At 25.4% G+C, this 21226-nt stretch overlaps 3 protein-coding genes and 1 long non-coding RNA gene across 11 annotated transcripts in view; 3 read left to right on the top strand and 1 right to left on the bottom strand.

Annotated features, from left to right (window-relative positions):
- Positions 1 to 2413: 2413 nt before the first annotated feature.
- On the bottom strand, positions 2414 to 8939 carry LOC126549409 (nucleolar complex protein 4 homolog B-like). Of its 6 annotated transcripts, none has more exons than XM_050198525.1 (9): positions 8842 to 8939; positions 6212 to 6365; positions 5909 to 6146; positions 5635 to 5829; positions 5501 to 5561; positions 4527 to 4637; positions 3842 to 3999; positions 3574 to 3767; positions 2414 to 2588 (listed from the first exon to the last, which is right to left on the bottom strand). In XM_050198525.1, the coding sequence occupies exons 2-9, from the start codon at positions 6323 to 6325 to the stop codon at positions 2469 to 2471; spliced, it is 1191 nt and encodes a 396-aa protein (XP_050054482.1). In that variant the 5' UTR covers positions 6326 to 6365; positions 8842 to 8939; the 3' UTR covers positions 2414 to 2468. The 6 variants fall into 6 exon arrangements, with proteins under 6 accessions (XP_050054482.1, XP_050054483.1, XP_050054480.1 ...); XM_050198526.1 differs by having other exon boundaries at positions 8907 to 8925; XM_050198523.1 differs by lacking the exon at positions 8842 to 8939 and adding an exon at positions 6466 to 6633.
- Positions 8029 to 21226, top strand: part of LOC114127215 (uncharacterized) — a 106779-nt gene continuing 93581 nt past the window's right edge. The window contains exons 1-2 of one of the 2 annotated variants that reach the window (XM_050198522.1): positions 8029 to 8083; positions 8359 to 8509. In XM_050198522.1, coding sequence (XP_050054479.1) covers positions 8044 to 8083; positions 8359 to 8509 — 191 coding nt within the window. In that variant the 5' untranslated portion in view covers positions 8029 to 8043. Of the gene's footprint in view, positions 8084 to 8196; positions 8510 to 21226 lie in introns of those variants that run through there. The other variant, XM_050198521.1, reaches the window with a different exon arrangement.
- On the top strand, positions 11531 to 12065 carry LOC126549411 (uncharacterized). Its single transcript, XR_007603526.1, has 2 exons — positions 11531 to 11704; positions 11768 to 12065. It is a non-coding gene; the product is annotated as an uncharacterized LOC126549411 (long non-coding RNA).
- On the top strand, positions 13793 to 16434 carry LOC114127219 (xaa-Pro aminopeptidase 3-like). 2 transcript variants are annotated; one of them, XM_027991404.2, is made up of 8 exons: positions 13793 to 13992; positions 14078 to 14208; positions 14280 to 14580; positions 14640 to 14824; positions 14970 to 15273; positions 15419 to 15660; positions 15745 to 15865; positions 15942 to 16434. In XM_027991404.2, the coding sequence occupies exons 1-8, from the start codon at positions 13950 to 13952 to the stop codon at positions 16109 to 16111; spliced, it is 1497 nt and encodes a 498-aa protein (XP_027847205.1). In that variant the 5' UTR covers positions 13793 to 13949; the 3' UTR covers positions 16112 to 16434. The 2 variants fall into 2 exon arrangements, with proteins under 2 accessions (XP_027847205.1, XP_050054476.1); XM_050198519.1 differs by lacking the exon at positions 13793 to 13992 and having other exon boundaries at positions 14074 to 14208; positions 14257 to 14580.

Below are 21226 nucleotides of genomic sequence, written 5' to 3'. Positions count from 1 at the left end.
TATTATTGTATAGTATTATTTGATTAACAAAATTAATTAAAAATGTGCTTTAAATAATTTAGAGGAACCTTAAATAAAATTCAAGGCACCTTGGTTGGAAATCTCTGATTTATAGAAATGTATAATACAAATATTTTGTGAAAATGTCATGTTCTATTCTATAGTTATAGTAATTATTATTCTTTAGTTATTTGTTTTTGAACTAAAACATAAAAAATTGATTTTTACGGAAACTATAGTTGTGATTATAAAAATTCCAGTTTTATTTTCTTTGTTTTCCCCAATTATTTTAAAAATTATTGGAAATTTTAAATTTTGACGTTCAAGCTTTAAAAACACTAACTAGATTCCCTTTATTACTACAAATTTTATTGTAAGTTATATTAGTTTAAAATCATACCTTTTAGATTCTGAACGAAATGATGAAGGTATTGATTTTACAATGATGTGTTTTTTATTTGTGTTTGTGACCTGTGTACAGCTTAACTTATCGTAATAATGCTTCAATTTCAAACTTCAGTGGTGGTTTCTGATGGAAAAGTGAATACCTATTCTTTGTATTTTCAATACTTGTTATTATTTAAAAAGTATAAGTCGTAGGTAAGATACTTGAAAATTTCACCAATTATTTAGATTGGCATTTTCTTTGCATAATCTTATTTTTATTTTCCCGCTAATTTTCACATTGAATATTTATAAATTATATGCTCCTATTGATTATTATAGGTATATAATCATTGTTTTAAATAATACACCTAATAATTTTCTTAATTTGTTTCTACTATTTTATGCGTGAACACAATGGCAAGGACCTCTTACTGCTATGGTACCTATAATTCATATATTATTTTGTGCACATGTAAATACAGCAACAATTAAACTAAATTTCAAATCAATAAAAAAAAAAAAAATTTGAAATTATTATTGTATTAAAATGTATAATGTATGTAGAAACAAATGAATCGTGTTTCTGTCACAAAACGTTTTTTTTTTTTTTTAATTTCTGTATCTATCATATAAATCATATTTAACGCCATGCTTTCCGCAGATGTTAGGTATGTGTTTAATTTTATTTATTGCCAGTTGAATTATTTTTTAAATATATACTGTACCTATTATGTATTGTGCTAATTGTTATTGTTTTCGTCATTGGTTTTACGGATAACATAAACACTATTCTTGTCTATTATACACAGTAAAATATTAAATTTTAATCTTGTGCGTATCGCATTTAGTTAGATAATTTGATCAACTGACGCTATTCGTCTTTGCTAACACACAAATGTAATTAACTTAAAGTTAAATTAAATTCAGTTAAACTAAAAAGGGGTTAACCAGTCTATAATAATTATTGTTATGTATAAGCTACTAATTTATATAGGTATAAATGTATAATAGGTATATATATAAATAAATATATTGTGCTTACTGCCTACACAGAAGTGTGTTGATTTTCGTTTTGTTTATATTAACATATATTTAATGGAAAAAATATATGATTATATATTATTGTTTATAAATTATAACATGATATATATATAGGTAAACACGCGAGGGCGACAAAACTTATATAGGTTTGCCTAGGTGTGTTAAAACGTTTAAGTCTGTTCTGCATGTGCGATTGTTGTGCGCTATGTTGACGCGCAGCATCGTTGCATCACCGTAATTTGTAGTGTACACACGTCCATCGAATGGTGCAATGACGCCAGAACGATAGGTAAATACGATAGTGTACGGCAATTGTGTCGATACACTACACAAGGTTGAACGTAGATTCTGATACAATACTATAGTCTATAATGAAAATTTATAGAATAGTACTTAAATTTAACTAAATCCTAATGAGTTCAGACACATTTGTGAATTAGAACTTAACAATTAACTTGCATACACTAATCATGTAGAAGCGTACAACCGGTAGCTGGTAGTTACTAGTTTTTGTATTTTTAGTTCGTAAAAACTATTTGTCAAAGAAATTAGACGTTATTAGGTACCTACATTCTATTACAGCAGATTCGAGGCTCTTAAGAAGACACTTTTTGACATCTTTCAAAGATTTAAGAAGTTATCTAGACAAATTTTATAATTATTTTCGAATTTTTAATGAAAAATAAATTTAACTTGCATTGTTAAATTATTTATAAAAAATAGTAGGTAATTAAAGTAATTTTATATTAGGATTTTTTCACTGTCCACATACAAGTCAGTATGACCCTAAGTAATTATTTTATTTATAATATACTTACCACTTGGTCTTGTAATATAACCAGGATTCTGTAAGTTGATACATTTTCTGTGAAATCTATTTAAAATCAATAATACTAGAATATGTTTGCCTCAAATCTTTAATGAAATTTATTGTTTTGGTAAAAAGTCATCCTAAATTTGTGGTGAAGAAAATTAATTTGTACAGTTTTATGAAAAATTAAAACATATTATATTGAATAATATACATGCATCAAAATAATTTAATCGTCTAAAGTCCATAAATCATCCATATGATTGGATAATGGTACAGAAAATGAAACTGGTTTTTCATATGTTAAGCTCACTTTTTGAAAATCTGTTTTGTATTCTTCGTCAATAATCTATTGCAAAACCAAATAAGTAAATAAATATTATATATTTGTTAAAATATATTAATGTAAATATTACTACATTAAACTGTTGTATGTAATTCAATTTATAAATTATAAGTTAATAATACCTTGTATCACATTAAGATTTCATAAATTTTAGTTGCTTAATTGTATACATTAAATAACTTTAGTTAGGTTAATATCCCATGGTAAATAATTATTTTTTAAGTCTTTTTATACAAAATAATAACTTTTTTTAATTTAAAAATCAATAAGATGGTTATTTTGTTTTGGATTTCACATGGCATAACTGATATGTAAACAAATGCCTAGCAATTTCAAAAAAATGAACAGGTGCTCATTTAAATGTGGTCAGAGCTGCACATTAGCTGCATGTTAGACCTGTGCGACTGCACAGGGTGGCAAATTATTTTGGAATTTTAGAGGCGGCATTGTTAATAAATAAAAATAAATTAATTATATAAGGGCGGCATATTATAGGTAATTGGCACAAGGCAGCGAAAAACTTATGAAATGTTGTCCTATGCACTGAATGTGATACTTCCTACCATTATTTTAGCCTTCGAGTAATGCAAAAAATATTTATTTCAAAAACAACTTTTTAATCTACTACCATTTAAAGTTTATATTAATAAGGCTTTTGATTTTTTTTTTAGAATTTGCCATCTAAAAACTTTTGGGTTTTAAAATGCATTCACTGGTACATACTATGTACTAAGTATAGATACATGTATCCATGAAATGGGAGCTTAGCATCTTTTTAGAAATGCGATAGCTGTCACTGCCATGCTAATACATAATAATATATTTAATGAAAATGTAGTTAAGATCTAGTAAATAAATGGACAGTATATTTAACACTTTTATATGTATAATGTACCTAGTATACTTTTTTATGGAATAAAATTGATTTTTTAGAAAATCTATGTAATACTTGACATAATATACTTTAAAGTTGGTTGTTTTAACTTACACTTTCATAAGAGTTGTCTAATAATTCGCTCATATCCCATTCAACTTGTGGTAATTTTTTAAATAAGAAGTTTACAGATTTTCCCACTTTTGGTAGAATGTGTTGTTTTAAAGAGACAAGCTCCCATAATGAGCTGTTTAATGCATTTGATTTTAGTGGATCTTTTTCTTCAAAAATATAAGGATCTGATCCAACTAAAACATGAAATTGTATTAATATTATTATTAAATTAAAAATATATATTACATTTTTAAATGAGCAAAATTACCAACAGAATCACTTTGGATCAATACTTTTAATGGTGGGTGTCTAATTAGTAAATTTCCTATAAATGCTGCCATAATTTGTATGTCAGTTGGTGGTGCAATCAATGAAAGTCTTGCCATTCGTTTGACAAATGCAGCGACTAGCAACTCCGGTAAATGACTATAATAAATACATGAAAATAAAACTGAATAATACACATATATTTAAAATAAATAATAAGTTATTTTAAAACTTTATAAAAAATGCTCTGACTGAATCTTTAGCATAAATAATTTTTTTTTTTTAGATTGTAACTTATAAATTGAATGTAAAAACAAAAAATATAAAAAATAATTAAATATTAGGATTTATACTATGTAAGATTATTTATGTTAAAATCAGTGATTAATTCTTAAAGATGACACTACTTATATATGTTTTGTCATTATCTTACAAACATACATCAATACAATAAACTAAATTTGGGTTAAGGTAAACCAATTTTATGTTGATAACTTTAATATGAGATTGAATTGGTTTATCAAACCTAAAGATAAAACATTATAATATTTGTGTTTGTACATTGTACATACATTTTCTTTGATATTTTGCTTTTTAAATTGCAATGTTTTATATACTAATATTACTATTCAACCATATATAAAAAAAATAGTTTGATTAAAATGTTTAGGTGTATTATTACTTACGTTGAACGAAGAAATATATCAGCCAAATAAAACAATCTTGTTTTATATCGATAATTAAACATGTCCGTGGTAAAAAAATTGTAAAGCTTTCCATAAATATTTGGACATTCTCTATTTAGAAACAACAATAAAAACATTAATTAAAATAAGTATTATTAATGGATTAACTTTATGTACCTAATATTATTTCAAAATTTAAATTACTTTTATTTTAGCATTCTTTCATAGAAAATAATTTTTTAGTAAATTTTAATTAGGAAATAAATCAGTTATTAGGAATCTCATATTCAATGTTCAAACATTTTACCCATTTATACATTTTTAACATTATTTACAAATAAAATAAATTTTTTCAAATTTCAAATGTCTATAAATAGCTCAAAATTTAAATTATTTTTAAAACTATTCCATACATAAAAAATAATGATATAAACACTTGGTGAAAATGTAAGTTTTTGAATTATAACAAAATTAAGAAATTAATTTTGTTAAAAACTAGTTTAGTTTTAGCGTGAAACTTCCTGTTTTTTTATTTGTTTTTAAAAAAGTTATTTTTTAGAAATTTTAATTTTGACTTCTCTAAAGAACAAACTACATCCAATTTTCTATTCAAAGCCACTCTTAAATTTGAATATTAAGCCTAATTAATGTGAATGTGTACATACACAAGATATAAACACACACACATTATTGAAAAATCTATACATTTATTCATCATTCCACTAAGAATTTAAAACAAATTCTGTAAAATAATAAATAGAAAGTACTTATTTTATTAGATGCTTGGATAAAATTCATAAAAACTAAAAATGGCTCATATACTTATTTAAAATTAGACTGTAGGAATATTATGAGCAATAGTAAATATTTTGAAAAATTAACAAAATTATAGTTTGTAAAATGAACTTTAAATTAAATGTAAATGATTAGAAAATATTTTGATTATAAAATAAATAATTTTTAGTATTACTTACAAATTATAATCCTTGACCAAAATAAAAATGCCTTGAAGGCCTAATATTGCAATAGGACCAGCTATAAATGTAACAAATAACATGTTATGACATTCAAATAATAAAGTATAAACAACATAAAAATATAAACATACGAGTGTCTAATGAGTCCATGAGAAAGTCTGCAGTTACAAGCGGATTATTTAAGTGCATTAACATTTTTTCAATCAACAATGTTAACATCTCTCGTCTAATTTTGATATTTGATGACATGAAAGGTTTCATACCATCCCAAATTTCCGTAACCCATGTTTTTAATTGTTCAGAATTATACTTAAATTGAGGACGTTCTTTCAAACAAATTCACAAATTTATTAGGTATTATTAATTTATTTTCCAGTCATCAATATTAATATGACGTATACTCACTGTTATTTTTAAATAATAATTTATCGTCTTCTTTTTTTTCATTAGGAATTTTAATAAATCCTAAAAGATTTGTAAACATATATATATTTGTTTTGTCTGTGTTTAAATGTTGTACAATAGATGAAAAACATTCCCACGAGTAATAACAAAAGTCTAAATTTTCAACATAATTTGTTAACATTTCTTGAAATTGTGACCATTGTATATTAGTAGTTGTAAGCATAGATGTGTAAATAGTCTAAAAAAAATATTTATAAATGATATATTAATTAATAGATTATGGATTTTACTAAATGTTCTCACTCTTAACTGATCAACAGGAAAATAATATTTCTTTTTCACAATTTCTCCGGTTGGACATTTATTTTCCCGTAAAAATTTTTCGAATAATTTTTTGAATTCTGTAACTGACGCCATGCTTAAAAATGTTTTGGTCGATTTTTGTTAGTTAATTACTCTGCAACACAATTTAAGATATTTTACTTAAAAACATTCATCTTGAATTGTGGTTATAAATAATTTAAGTGAGAACAATATGCTTATTGCTTGTTGCTTACTATAATATGGTAATTATTACTTGTTGGTGATCGATACTCTCAATTTTTTAAATATTACTATTTATTATTTATTATTTTGAATATTTTTTTATCAATGTACATTTCTACAAAATTATATAACCAATAAAAATTTAAAACCTCACGTGTGCTTACGAGTGGATCACTATTCACTGCAGCAGCAGTGCAGCTAGTTCCAAGTTACGTACGCGCACCAATTCCTACTATCAACCACTGAGATAGCTGATATACTTATCTATCTCAGTGCTATCAACATATCTTATCAATAACTGATAAGCACTTCGAAATTTTACAACTGTCAAATGCACAATCCGATATTATTTCAATAATTATTTACTATATTAATTTTTATTATTACATTTTTACAAAAATAATAAATATGTCTCAATATTATTTATTAATTATTATCATTAATTAGTAAATAAGGTAGTCGTCAATAGTTAATCTGATCTTACTAATAATTAAGATAAAATATTATTGTAACATTATTTATAATTTATTATACTTGTATAATAGATCTTCAAATTAAAAAAACCACTGGAAAAATGTATAATGAATCAACAATAAGTTTGAGAGTTGCTATTGATTAAGCTTTACCTTATAATAATATATTAACTAAGGTGTTATAATTAAATGTTTTTAATGAATAATAATCATTGTTATATTGTCAATAAGTTAATGCTTAGTTTATTATAGTATCGTATTAGTACATTAATATTACTAATAAATACGGTGAAAGCTTATAGGTATTAACTGGGCTGGTGGAAACAGAATATGTTGCTGAATGCTGAGAATCAACTCAGCCAGGGCCCCTGTAATAAATGTTTGTCCGGGTTCTTTACAAAACTTCTAAAAATACAATTTACCATCTATATAACAATTTTTGGAATAATATTTGTTTTTTAATTATACCAATACATTAATACAAATATAATATTCACTGTTAAGACACGACAACATCTGTCGGGTCAGCTAGTAAATTATAAAAAAAACCAAGATTCATAGGCATTTCAACATTAATAATGTCTTTTCTATTTATCATATAGGTATAGGTATCATTATTTATTGTTATTATAGTACTGTATAATAATGTGAAAATTACAAAATAAATAAATGTTAAAATGATTGAAAATCTTAATAGATTTATAAAAGCTATGTACATGAATATATTTGAAACTGAACATATAAGAATATAGTTATCATTTTTTAATTTTATATTCCTAAACGATAATTATTTAAAAAAAATATGCATTAATAAAATTATAATGAATTATTTTCAGAACGCATAAACTTATATTTATCAAGTGTTTTTTGTATGTGTTAAGAAGTTTGTTATTGTCAATTTTGTTTATTTAACTCGATAAGACTTTATCAGACTGATAAACATAGATAATAAAATCTATATTATCTATGCTGATAAAAAGGAATTGGTGGATTTGATTTACGAGTGGAATAGTGAGATAATATATTTTATTACACATTGAAAATCATTAGTATAATTAGTATTACACTTACGACGACGTATAACACTTTGAAAGAGTGTATTAACAACTAAAAGTTATGGAACAATTTATTAAAACTGAGACCATCGTGGCTGAAGGTGCGTTCGGTAAAAATTGTAACTTAGTGTCGTTCAAAGTGTATAATGATATTATTGAAAAAAAGGAGTGGAAATATAATGCAATAATTGGGGACATCGTCACATCAGACGATAGCTATTACTCGGTTTAAAAAGTCGAGATAAAATGATACGTGACAGTTCTGAATGCGATGTACTATTTCATAATGAATTATACTTTTATGAATATATCATCCCATTCTTATTAGAGTATCGTGGTCTTTTGGTAAATAATGTAAATACTTTATCATTACCAGGGTTTTTTTATGGCCGTAATAAAGGAGGTGAGTTAGCGGAAGAGGATCTTATTGTTTTCGAAAATGTTAATACCTTAGGCTACCGCTTTAGCGAAGAACAGCTGTTCATAGATAAGGATCATTTAATCATTGCACTTCAGGCTATTGCAAAGTAAGTTGACTTGATTTTAGAATAAAATAAATATTAGGTGTAAATGAAATAAAATAGATTATGAATTTTAAAATTTAATTCTATAATTTACTATAATAATATTTAAATTATAAAAAAACATACATATAGGTATAATTTTTTAACTACTATACACAATCTCACTAAATGGCATGTGACAAAAATTAGGTACTTATAACTATAAAAGTTAAAATAAAATTATTAGGTATCTACCCTATGAAAAACAAGCAGATTCAAATCCAATTAATAACAATTTTTTTCTTAAGAAATAAGTAATAAACCGATCAATTAAGTATTTGATATTATTACATTACCCATCTATTTCGTATTTCTAGGAGGTCATTTTTATCACACAATTATTAAAAATATTATAATATACTTGTTTTTGAAAACGTCAAAATGATTAAGAAGACTATTGCGTGTACTCTCTGCTCTCTTATCGCACAGCGTCTAAAGATGCATGACAAAATCTATTTTATCATATAAAGATGCATATCAATTTTATACTTGAATGATGTTGTAGTTTTAAGTAATAACTATGCACCATATAGAACTTTTTTGTGTTTGCTGATAATAAATCGTTTTAAATTAACCTTTTTATTTACGATAAGAACGGGAGGCAATTCGTATATTTTGGGAGGCAACTACCTACTATGCGCCGGGCTACACACGATCTGTTTTATTTTTCATTTTACGTATTTCATATACATATCATATATTTTGCTGAAATCTGATCGACCATTTAGTTACAGAAGTAGTATGAAATCATTAATTTTTTGATTTTTTTAGTTAATGCTTCGACTAATCGTTTAATGTCTGAATATTACTCTGAATTATTTCTATACAAGCTTACAAGCTTGTGTGGTCCATGTGCGCATTCTTCAGTTCCGTTTTACTTCTATGAACTTAATTTCAGATAACTAGATAAGTTCTTTCTATGGATAGCTCATAGCTATCTGTGTATGGTGTACTTTAAGGTTTTTATAAAAATACCAACAAATGCAGGGTGAAAATGATGCCATAACATTAAAGTCGTGAATAAATTCAATGCTAGAAAAAATTCAATACGGTACTGGTTTAAACTGGTTAGTATTTCAAATAAAATATTTTTTACTGTATACATGGAACATAATATACATATAAATATAAACAATTTAATCGATTATACAATACATGTCATGTTATGTCATTAACTTGGACTCTTTTCACCCCCCCCCCCCAAGTTACGCATATGTGAGATAGGGTCATAGGGACAGGGATTGCCGAATGCCATCGCTAGCAATGATATGCCGCCGGCCCTGAATGTATGTAAAATAATAATTAATACCTAGTTTTTAAAAAACCATGACATAATTAAATAATAAACTCAAAAAACACCATTTATTAATAGAAAACCATAGTTGCAACTTGAAAAAAATTTAATTTCAAGTACACTAAGTATTAGAAAACAATATACAGTGGAGTCTCGATAACTCGAATTTCAAGGGAGGCAAAAATTAATTTGACATGTATTTTTCGAGTTACAAATATCGCATTGAGTTCATACGAATTCCATAGGGACGAAAACAAATTCGAGTTATCAAGGTTTTCAAGCTTCTCTATAGATACTTGAAGGTAAACTTATGGAAAACTTAGTGTTGTATTTTTAATCCTTAGTTATAAACACAAAAAATTTTATGATTTTTCAACTTCAAATATTTCGCAAATATTCATAATTTTGACGAATTTTCGTCAAAATTTGAACTTCAAATGCTAATAAAAAAAAATTGTGCCTATGTATTCTTATAATTTTTTAATCACTATAAGAATAACATATGAGGAACTTTGTATTAAATTTTCAAGTATTTTGATAGGGCCAAAAAAATTTTATCGACACTTAAAAAATATTTTTTCAGAAAAATTGAAAATTTCAGTTGTCTATAAATAGCTCAAAAAAAGTCAAAATATTTTGAAATTTAAATCACGTAAAGAAAACGCGAATCTTAATAACTGGTAAAATTTTCAAGTATCTACGACTTATACTTTTTGAATAATAACAAATATCAAAAATCGTTTGAGGCTAAACTGTTATTTAACGCGGTTTTGTAAAAATTTAAATTTCAAACACTTATAAAAATTTTTTGTCTGAATCCGGTAGAGTTTTTTTTACAGATATTTGAAGAAAAATGTATGGAGAACCTTGTATCAAATTTTCAAAACTTAGTTATAAAAGAAAAAAATTTTATGATTTTTCAACTTCAAAATTACTTGCAAATTTTCGCGTTTTCGACAGATTTCGTAAAAATTTGAACTAAAAACGCTTATAAAAAAAAATTGTGACTAACGATTTTTAATTTTTTTTAGCTACATTAAAAACAACTCATAAGGAACCTTGTATTAAATTTTCAAAACTTTTTGGTCATCCAAAAATTTTTTATCGACACTTTAAAAAAAATTTCTCAAAAAAATCGAAAATTTCAGTGGTCTATAAATAACTCAAAAAAAGTCAAAATTTTTTGAAAATTTAACTATATACGGATACCACTGACATTAACATTTGGTGAAAATTTCAAGTATTTTCAGTGATTAGTTTTTGAATTACAACCATAAAAAAAAATCGATTTGGTCGAAAACTGGTTTTGCGTAAAAATTGCCGTTTTTCCGTCATTTTTTTTTTGTTTTTCTCGATTTTTTTGAAAAGTGTTGGAAAATGTTAACTTTTTACCTCTATAATGCACCAAGGATATTCACTTTTACATCGGAAACCACCCCCATTGTTTGAAATTGGAGCATTATTTCGACTAGTTATGCTGTACACAGACACAAAAACAAAAAAAAAAAAAAACACTATTTCTATTAACTTCTATTAACATGAAGATAAAAATTTGTTTAAAGCTTTAAATTGTAAATAAAATATATATGTTCAAATAATAACGTTATTTATCAAGTCCTATTCATTACCCTTACCTTATAAGCCCTTTGAAAATTTTGATTGAAACTACTTAGCAAAAAATATAAAATAATATACACTCATTAAGTAAATATGTTAATAATATTATTGCTCAAACAACCTTATTTAACTGGCTAATAACAAATATTAGGAACATGGCAACCTGCATTATTATTATATAAGTGAATTCAATTATTTAGCTAGTCGTTAAAATAAAAATGGACATAAACAAATCTTGTTACATTACAGTAAGTTTTATAGAAGTTTTCGAGTGAAAACAATAAAAATTTATAACTATTCTTATGTTATAGATTGAAGAAGATATCGAAATCAAGAATAAAAAAAAAATGTACACAAAAATAAGAAATTTCAAAGGTAGATGTATATGGATTGAAAAGTACATATACGACAATAATTAAAACATCCTTAAATGTATGTGCAACTGCTACGGGCTTGGAAGTTTGTCTTACAGACGTACGAAATACATTTTCAGTTGTGACTTACCGGAATTCGTTGATATTTTTGATCTTCAAAAGTCATATATAATATTATTATAATTAATAATAGTATTGTAATTGAAATTAGCATTAAATTTCTTATTTCTGTGTACATTTTTTTTTATTCTTGATTTCTGAGGTACCGGGGCCTCAGAAATAAAAAATAGTTATAATATTAATAATAATTATTACAATGGTAATCACACCCAGCCCTGAATACGCTTATTATTATTATGATTATGATTAATCGTAGACTTTGTTGAATTTGTTATGTTATTTTTTATTTCTGGGGTACGGGGTCTGTCGAAATAAATTTTTGTATAATTGTTAAAAGATGCGTTAGTCCTCCTTGTTGATGAGCCATTTGGAACATTTGAAAATCCGATATAACTAGAATAATAGACACATCCGTGTCACGGGGTGTACGGACATTGTATGGCTATGCTCATTTTTGGTTTTCTGGTGTCTGATAGTGGGTAGCTTAATATATGTTATATTTCTATATACCAAAGTTTGGAAAGTTCATGATTTTCTTAAACTGAGCTATGTTAAAATAATTTTTTTTTCATTATCATTTTCATGTGAAAATGGAATTGATTGAAAACAAAATAAATTAACCTAAGTGAAAATTGAATTAGTTAATTTCATGTTAATTTAAAAATTGTTAACTATTTGTTTGCAACAAATAAATATCAAATTGAGTTAAGATAGTTGTTAAATTAACAGAAATTAAAAAAAAATTAAATTAATTTGATCTTCTTATCTCCACCTCCAATCATCGTTTATTATAATAGATCCTATCTTGCCTAAAATACAATATGCCTTCTAAATAAATAGTATATATTATATATAATCATACCTATTTAATGAGTTTTATAATTTAAAGTTGTGTCACTGAATATCCTCTTTTCTTAACCAAATATATATACTAATTCCTGCATAATTTGTACATTCATGTAGCAGGTGATCTATCACTATTGGTACTTAACCACTTAACCACTTTGTCACGACCAGAACGATTAGCACATCCAAGCACACAACAAGTTTGTGGCATTATTTTAAATTAAAATTGTACTTTGTTCAATCTAGAGTAAAAATAAGTAACTTCTACTTTTTTATTTGTAAGTGAAAGTAAATTCAAGATACAATGTTCATTTGTTTGTTTTTATAAACATTAAATGGTGATGGATGTTGTTTATTTTTAGATCATATTTTTGTTTTGTACATATCACTATCAAACAGTAGCGTAGTTGCAAAGGAGGCGCTTGCCCCCCAACCCACTTTGAAAATTAACTTTTAAACAAAATTTGGTAATTTAAAAAAACAATATATTGAAGTTGTATAAGAAGTTGTATAGTATTAAGTTCTGTATTGTATAATATATTTTATTATTTTCATTTACTGAAATTAATTACTAATTACTACCTATATATACTTGCCCCCCGGCTCCCCAACTAATATTCATAACTACGCCCATGACAATATATATATTTTTTGTCATGGCTACGCCACTGCTATCTAATATTGCTTATTATTATAATAATTATATCTTATTATTTTATACAAGCATATTTTTACTAAATTTTAATTAATTTTATTTGTGTATAACTTATTTTACATTATATGTTTTTGTATAACATAATATTAATATGTGTGATGCGAGTATGTGACATGAAATACCCGCCAAATGATATATTTAAAATTAGGTATCACATTTATCGTATTGTATTATGATAACACAACAGAGCCCACAACCAATAGGACTTTTTTGGCGTCGGCTATTATCACTAGTTAGCAATCTAGTTTATTATCTATATCTGTGCTGTTGATAAAAAATATTTGTGCTTTACGATTATATTTTCGCTGGTTTGGATACACTACATTTGCCAATATGATTTTTCAAAAGAATCACTTTCAAAATTTTTACTGAATGTCTAAATTTGTTAATTTCAATAGATTTTAAATATTGTATTGTTTTTATTAAATTTAATACAAAATGTATCCTCATACCCGTTTATTGTGTTTGAGTAGTTATGCAGGTGAGAAAATTAAATAGTTTTTTTTTTTCAAAAAATTGTTTTCATTAAATGTTACAAACATAATATGTGTGACATTTTGATGCAGGGAAATTGACAGAATTTTGGTCAAATAGTAGATGTATACACCAGATGAGTATGAAAAATATAGTTAAAACACCATTAGTTTGTGGTCAACCAACAGAGGAATCTCATCCCCATTTAGTGATGAAGGGTGAAGTGAGTTTTTAAAAAAAATAATTGTGTAGAGTAAACTTATTGAAATAGTATAATTAAATTATATATTTCAGCTTGTCCCCGGTATACAAAAAGAAGAATTTATGATTAGAAGGCGCAATTTAATAGAATCTGTATTGAGTACGAGGAAAGATTTTTACCACGTAATTGTTATACCGTCAGCTATTAGGCAATATATGTCTGACCATATTCCATATCCGTTTAGACAAAATACAGATTTTTTATATTTTAGTGGATGCCAAGAAACTGACTGTGCTTTGGTTATATGTGGTAATTCTGTTGATAACTTTACTTCAACTCTGTTTCTTAAGCCTTATGATCCTCAGTCTGAGTTGTGGAATGGACCTAGTACAAGTAGGTGATTGCAATATAGTTAACAGTTCGTGTAACTGTTAAGAATATTTTGTTTGCAGAAGCTGAGTGTGCACCATTAATTTTTGGTGTTGATGATGGCAAAACATTACCACAGCTTTCAGAATTCATAATGTCTGAACTTAAAGGGCATAATAATTGTGTTATATGGTACAATCAAAAGCAAAAAGTCCAAAGTATTGTTGATAGGACTGTTAATAATGCTGCTGCAGAAAATTCAATTTATGTGAGTTCATCTTAGGTAATTGACGACTGATCATTATCTTTTATTATTTATTATTATTTTCTGTTATTTAATAAATTATCTTTTATTTAAATTTTGAAGGTTTCTGAATTTTATATACTTATTTTTATTTATTTTTTTTTGGCAGTTAGATGATAGTTTGGTCGAGCATTGTCACAAATTACGCTTGTATAAGTCATTAGCTGAACAAAGGTTAATGCGACAAAGTTGTCAAATAGCTTCTAAAGCATTTATTAAAGCAATGATGTCAACAAAACCAGGGTCTACGGAACATAAACTGTATGCTACACTAGACTATGAATGTCGAATGGGTGGAGCTGAATATCTAGCTTATCCTCCAGTGGTTGCCACTGGAAATAATGCTAATACATTGCATTACATTGACAATAAACAAAAAATCAAGGATGGAGATTTAATTCTTGTGGATGCTGGTGAGATCAAATTAATATTCATGTACAATTTATTTTGTTCCATATTATGTTTAGTGTCTATGATATAGTTACAATTTTAATATCCATAGTTATTATCTTAAGTTTCAATAGTATTAACAACAATTAACCATATGTGATTAATTAGGCTGTGAATATCATGGATACTCGAGTGATATATCTCGGACATGGCCAGCAAGTGGATGGTTTTCTGACGCTCAAAAGACATTATATGAAGCTACTCTATGTGTTCAAAAAGAATTGATTGACATGTGTCAAGAACGTCCATCATTAGACACATTGTATGAAGCCATGTGTTTTAAATTAGGAAAAGCCTTGGCAGCAGCCCATGTGTTTAAAAAAAATGTTGATCCTTCAGAGTTAAATATGGTAGGTATTTAAAAATGTTTTGGACTTTTTTGTTACAACAAAATTGTAAGATACTGGAGTAAAATAGGTTATTGACATTTTTAGTTGGCCCGTGCATTGTGCCCTCATCATGTTAGTCATTATTTGGGGATGGATGTACATGATATTGGTACAGTCAAAAAAAGTATTAAGACAGAGCCTGGTTTTATCATCACAGTAGAACCAGGTTAGTTGTAATGTTCTAACATTTTTTTAAACTTTCCATAAAATGTATAATGCTATTTTAAAATTATTTATTTTAGGTGTTTATGTAAGTAAAAATAATATAAGAGTTCATGAAGAATTCCTTGGATTGGGTATACGAATAGAAGATGATGTGTTGATTACTGAAAACAGTATTGAGGTGTTAAGTGAAGATTGTCCTAAAGAAATAGAAGATATTGAAAAAATCATGTATAATCAATCAAAATGATTTAAGTTGAGTTTGATTGTTTTTAGTTTCTTATACTATATTGTTGTTATACCTTATTATATTTAAGTCCCTTTCTTTTTTTTCTTTTTACTAATTATTTAATGAAAATTATGACGAATTTTTAAAGTAAATGTTGGCTGTGTCCTGTTGAAATAATATTATGTATTAAATATTAATGTTTATTGTGTTTACATTCTGTTGTATTTGTTAACTACAGATAATACATGCATTTGTACTACTGTTAAATACAATGTGAGTGTAAAAATGTTTTACTTGTGTTTAAGATTTTTATTCTGAAAAATACAAATATTTTAAACAGTAAATTTTTCTTCAGATATTATTTACTATTATTTTTCATAAATTTACCATTTAAGAATTTAGAAAATTCTACTACATCATAGTTACAAATAAATAATATTTAATCTAACATATCACGATCCAAGTATGTAAAATATTAATTACTATTTGGAGATAAAAAAAAAATAATGCATATTTTCAGTTGTTTCAAAATGTATTTCATTTCATTCAACTGTCAATCTAAAATTAATTATTGATTTTATTTTACCAATCAATTGAAATTTGTAAATTGTATATTTATTGTTTTTTTGCAACATATTTATTACCATAACAATTAGTAGTATTTAATATACATTATACAAAAATCAAAAACTGCCTAAATATGTTATTGCTATGGTCATTATGTTTTAAATATTTACTTATTAAGTGTAAATAAATAATTATATTTAGATGTTTAAATTTAACCTAATAAATATATTAATAATAATAAACATCCTAATGTGTGATGTCTTGATAGGTTCATAATCAGTGGTGTAGTTGGGGAAGTTTGGGGGTTCACTCTCTTACCATTACCAAATCCCAATTAGTAAATAAATAAGTAATAATAAAAATAATTTTTAATTAAAAAAATAAAAATACATAATGGTGAATTTTAATGAATACTCTTTGATTTAAGGCAGAACATGAATATTTTAGTGATACAATTTTACAAAAATGTGTTTGGTATGTACGACAATTACAGCCTAGCCATTACAGATAATTGAAAGTCAAACTCTCTCCATAAATAATCTATACCTACGTTATTGTCCATACTACAGTTGTAAATTAAATATAGATAATAGCGAATATTTGATGTAGGGTATATATTAATTAATAAGAATAGTGAATTTATAAAATAAGTACACGTGTTAAGGTGCTAATGTGAATATGATTAATATACCTATTTAAACAAGCACTTAATATATTACTTAATAGATTTTAATGTATATTGAAATAAACACTTACATCTTTTACAAAAATGAATTTGATGATAGTAGGTATATTAATATGGTTAAATCAAAAGTTTTTAAATAGTAATATAAATTATTGTAATTCTTATCTAGTGATTTTTATAAATTCTTTGTCTGACACCTGTAATATTTTTTTATATTATATCTATAATATAATATGTTTTATTGATTCACTTAAAAAAATATACATCAATGGCATAAACCACTGGACATTCAATGCAATGAATTGTGAAGAGCTATTTATCTTACTACCTATTCTTGATTTTATGTGTTTTATTTTCTTGAAAATAGTTTCTAAAGTAGTAAAAAAATATTACTTAGCAAGATATTACACAGACAGAAAAATGAACATTGGACTTAAAGAGGTAATTATGCATAAAATTATTATAAATATATTTTTTACAGAAAACATCCAAAAACTTAATGTACTTTAGCAAATTAACTAAATTAAATTAAATCCTTGAAATTATTGAACAAATTCAGATGAATTTTAAAAGTGGTTTTGAATTATAATAATTTATTAAAACCTAGGTGTTAACAAACTTCAGACATCAATTCAGCCGAAATAACTCAGGATAATGTAAAAAATTGAACCCATAATATTAGGCTGTTTCTATATGGGAGAGATTTAAAATTTACATTTTTATTATTAAAATAGTTATAAACGAGTGAAATAATATAAATAATTTACTATATGGCAAACAAAAATATCCAAATAATAAGTGAAGACTCATAGCAAAATTCGAAGAAATTTCAATCGTTGCTTAAAATAAGTATTAAAAAAAAGGTCGGCGTACGTTGATTCATTGTCTCATTGGTTTTACAATGCTGTGCGTTTCTTTTTTTTTCTTTTTTGACAATAGAAAATTCTAGACAGACATACTCTCCTTCAATGCAGTAGTACTTTTAATAAAAAAATAAATAGATCGACCTCGATGCCGAAGCAAAAAAAAGTTCCTAATGATATCACCATCAAAAACCTTACAGTTAAAAAAAAAGCTAATTTAAAGACAACTCAACAAAAAAGTTAGCCTATAAGAATATCTACATTGGTGTAAAGTATGTTTTATGCCTTATTAAATAGAAACTTGTCAACGAAAAACATAAGATCATACTTGGGTATCTGTGTTTGGTGATTAAAGTTTTATATTAAATTTTAATTATTTACTTAGGAATAATTACAAATGTTGTTTGTGTTATGAATTTCTGTTAATATTGTTAATAGATGCTGTATTTTATTAAAAATCGTTTAATACCACGATAAATCATAAATATTAATATAATATATTAATGAAATTAGCAAATGAGGACCACTCTTTCCTCATTATATAAATTCAGTTATAAATACCTATTAATTCTTAAGATAGCAAATGTTGCTTTATCACATTATGTCATACCATATTTACTTGAGCGCAAGTTCGTTTTTGTAATAAAAATGAAATATATAAAATAATATTATCTTTTGAAATCGTATCTCTGTAGCCATGAATTATATTTGCCTTCCTATAGAAAATGAACTATCGACTAGTATATTTTATTTATTCGATTTTCATAATATTAAAGTTATTCATCGTTGCATGGAATAAATCTCGGCGTTATTAATATTTTTATTTACCTATCTACTAGATAGGTATTTGGCGTTACTTATTTATTTTTTCTACATTATACGAGTTTTATTCTTATATTTGTCGTATATTTATGTCAAGTAAAAAGTACCATTTGAATTAAGATGTATAAATGTATTTTAATTTACATTATCGTTACCCTGTTAAATATTTACTTTACCAGTTTAAAAATAATTGAGTAATAATTGTTTAGCTACGAAGCAAAGAATGCATATTTAATATTTATTTAGTTGGTATTTAAAATTCACTTTACTCGATGATTTAATGAGATTTATAGCAAAACATAATAAATATCATTCAGGGACCTATGTAAAACCCATTAAGAAAATAACATTCCATTTGGTCAATAAGTAGCACAGCACACAGAGCCAATGTCGCATATTTTTTATGAACATATTTTACGTTTAAATCAAATACAAGGTAGTTGCACATCCTTGAATAATATAATTAGTACAATGAGTATACAACTATGGGGTAAGCAGCAGGAGTTATACCGTATTAATATTGTTTTTTATACATTTTCGAAGTATAAGATAGAAAACGTTTCTCATAGTTAAAAATTGAAATTATTTCAATGACAAAATATTCTCAACCTCGTTAGTAAAAAAATATATTATTACAATTTTGATTAATTGGTCTAGTTTAAATTTGAAAAATCATCTGTTGTATATTATGTCAATTCGTTTTTGGACGCAGGTATACCATTCTATATCTATACCAATACACACATATTATTTTGGACTAGACTACCAGAAATGCCTATAACTATCTATAGCAAATTAGACACCCAACATAAGTAATTTAATACGTAGTATATTTATATATGTAGTCACTAGTCACAGGCCACAGCTCAATAGACAATAAACTGTACCTATACCTACCTATGTTATCCGTACAGAGAGCATGATAAGTTCGCCTGGTTATACATGCACAAAAATATACGACCGAGAAAAAAAATATGGAGTAACCATTTGTTTGAGTATAAGTGTGTTATGGACATTTATGATTGACTGTAGACATATTGAATACGAAAAACATTAAATTCAGACGGAGTACACTTTTATGTTCAATAACACTTTTCGTCTCCCATATTTGAGCGCGTACGAGCAATGAAAAGATAGCTTTTACACTTTTTGTAAATATGATTTACAATTGTATTGTTTTAGTTTATCATTATTAGTTAATAGTTCTTCATTTATTTTACATGCCTAATACTATGTTTTTATTCTATATTTTCCTTCTGCAATACCTAATCAACAATATTTTAATATATTTCGTAATACTTTTGTGGTCTTAGCTTATTTTCTATACTGCAGACGGTCATCTAAAATTATATAAATGTTAAAATATAATATATTTGCAATATACTTATAGATTTTTATACATTTGTTATAATAAAAGTCTGAATAAATGTTGTAATATTTTACAATTTTTGAAAATTGTTTTTATGAATATAAATAAGAAAAGAAACACAATTACGCTTTAATATATCCTTAACTTGTATATATATATATATATATATATAAATGCGTTTTTCTATATAGGTATGCAGTGAATACATTGTATGTAGGTATTTATAATTCCACTTGTATATATTTTCGACGGCGTAGTAAAACTTGGAATCATATTTGTTTATTGAAAAATTATAGTTTTAAAATTTAAAAAAATACAAATTATTATGTAATTGTTATTATATTTAACATAATTGGCACTTATCTGTATTGAGTATTTCTATAATAATTGTGAATTTGAAAATAATGTTGTTTATCACTGACGATTGGAAAGTTAGGTATTTTAAGAAAAAGATTCTAACGATATTACATCATACATCAAACCAGTTAAAATATTTATTATTGAATTTAGGTAAACAATTTCCTATTACCTTTATACGTTGCTATATTGCATTTGAATTTGCATTGCTACATTAACAAGGATGTGTAGAATAAAAATTATCAATTACTAATACGATTTCATTTCCATTGAATTTGTTGAGGTGTAAACAACACAAAAGCACATTCATGGTTCATAGTATTAAAAGATAAACGGTTTTATTTATTTATTAATATTATAATAACTATACAAATGTATAGGTATAAGTACTATTTTGTAATTAGGTAAGTTATAGGTTTTTATTTGTAATCTATATTATATTTAAATTTATTTAACTAAAAAAATTTGAAAAT

This window comes from Aphis gossypii, chromosome 1 (assembly GCF_020184175.1).
Source record: "Aphis gossypii isolate Hap1 chromosome 1, ASM2018417v2, whole genome shotgun sequence".
Classification (NCBI taxonomy): Eukaryota; Metazoa; Arthropoda; class Insecta; order Hemiptera; family Aphididae; genus Aphis; species Aphis gossypii.
Note: the sequence above shows the minus strand (reverse complement) of the source record. Positions and strands in the feature narration are given on the sequence as shown.

Excerpts from the sequence above, each read along its gene's own strand:
- LOC126549409 (XM_050198525.1), bottom strand. The coding sequence starts at position 6,325 with ATGGCGTCAGTTACAGAATTCAAAAAATTATTCGAAAAATTTTTACGG. Across the intron at positions 5,830-5,908 it reads ATTATTATTTAAAAATAACA|AACGTCCTCAATTTAAGTAT; the intron begins GTGAGTATACGT and ends TTTGTTTGAAAG. Across the intron at positions 2,589-3,573 it reads TAGACAACTCTTATGAAAGT|ATTATTGACGAAGAATACAA; the intron begins GTAAGTTAAAAC and ends GTTTTGCAATAG.
- LOC114127219 (XM_027991404.2), top strand. The coding sequence starts at position 13,950 with ATGTATCCTCATACCCGTTTATTGTGTTTGAGTAGTTATGCAG. Across the intron at positions 14,209-14,279 it reads ATTTAGTGATGAAGGGTGAA|CTTGTCCCCGGTATACAAAA; the intron begins GTGAGTTTTTAA and ends TATATATTTCAG. Across the intron at positions 15,866-15,941 it reads TATCATCACAGTAGAACCAG|GTGTTTATGTAAGTAAAAAT; the intron begins GTTAGTTGTAAT and ends TATTTATTTTAG.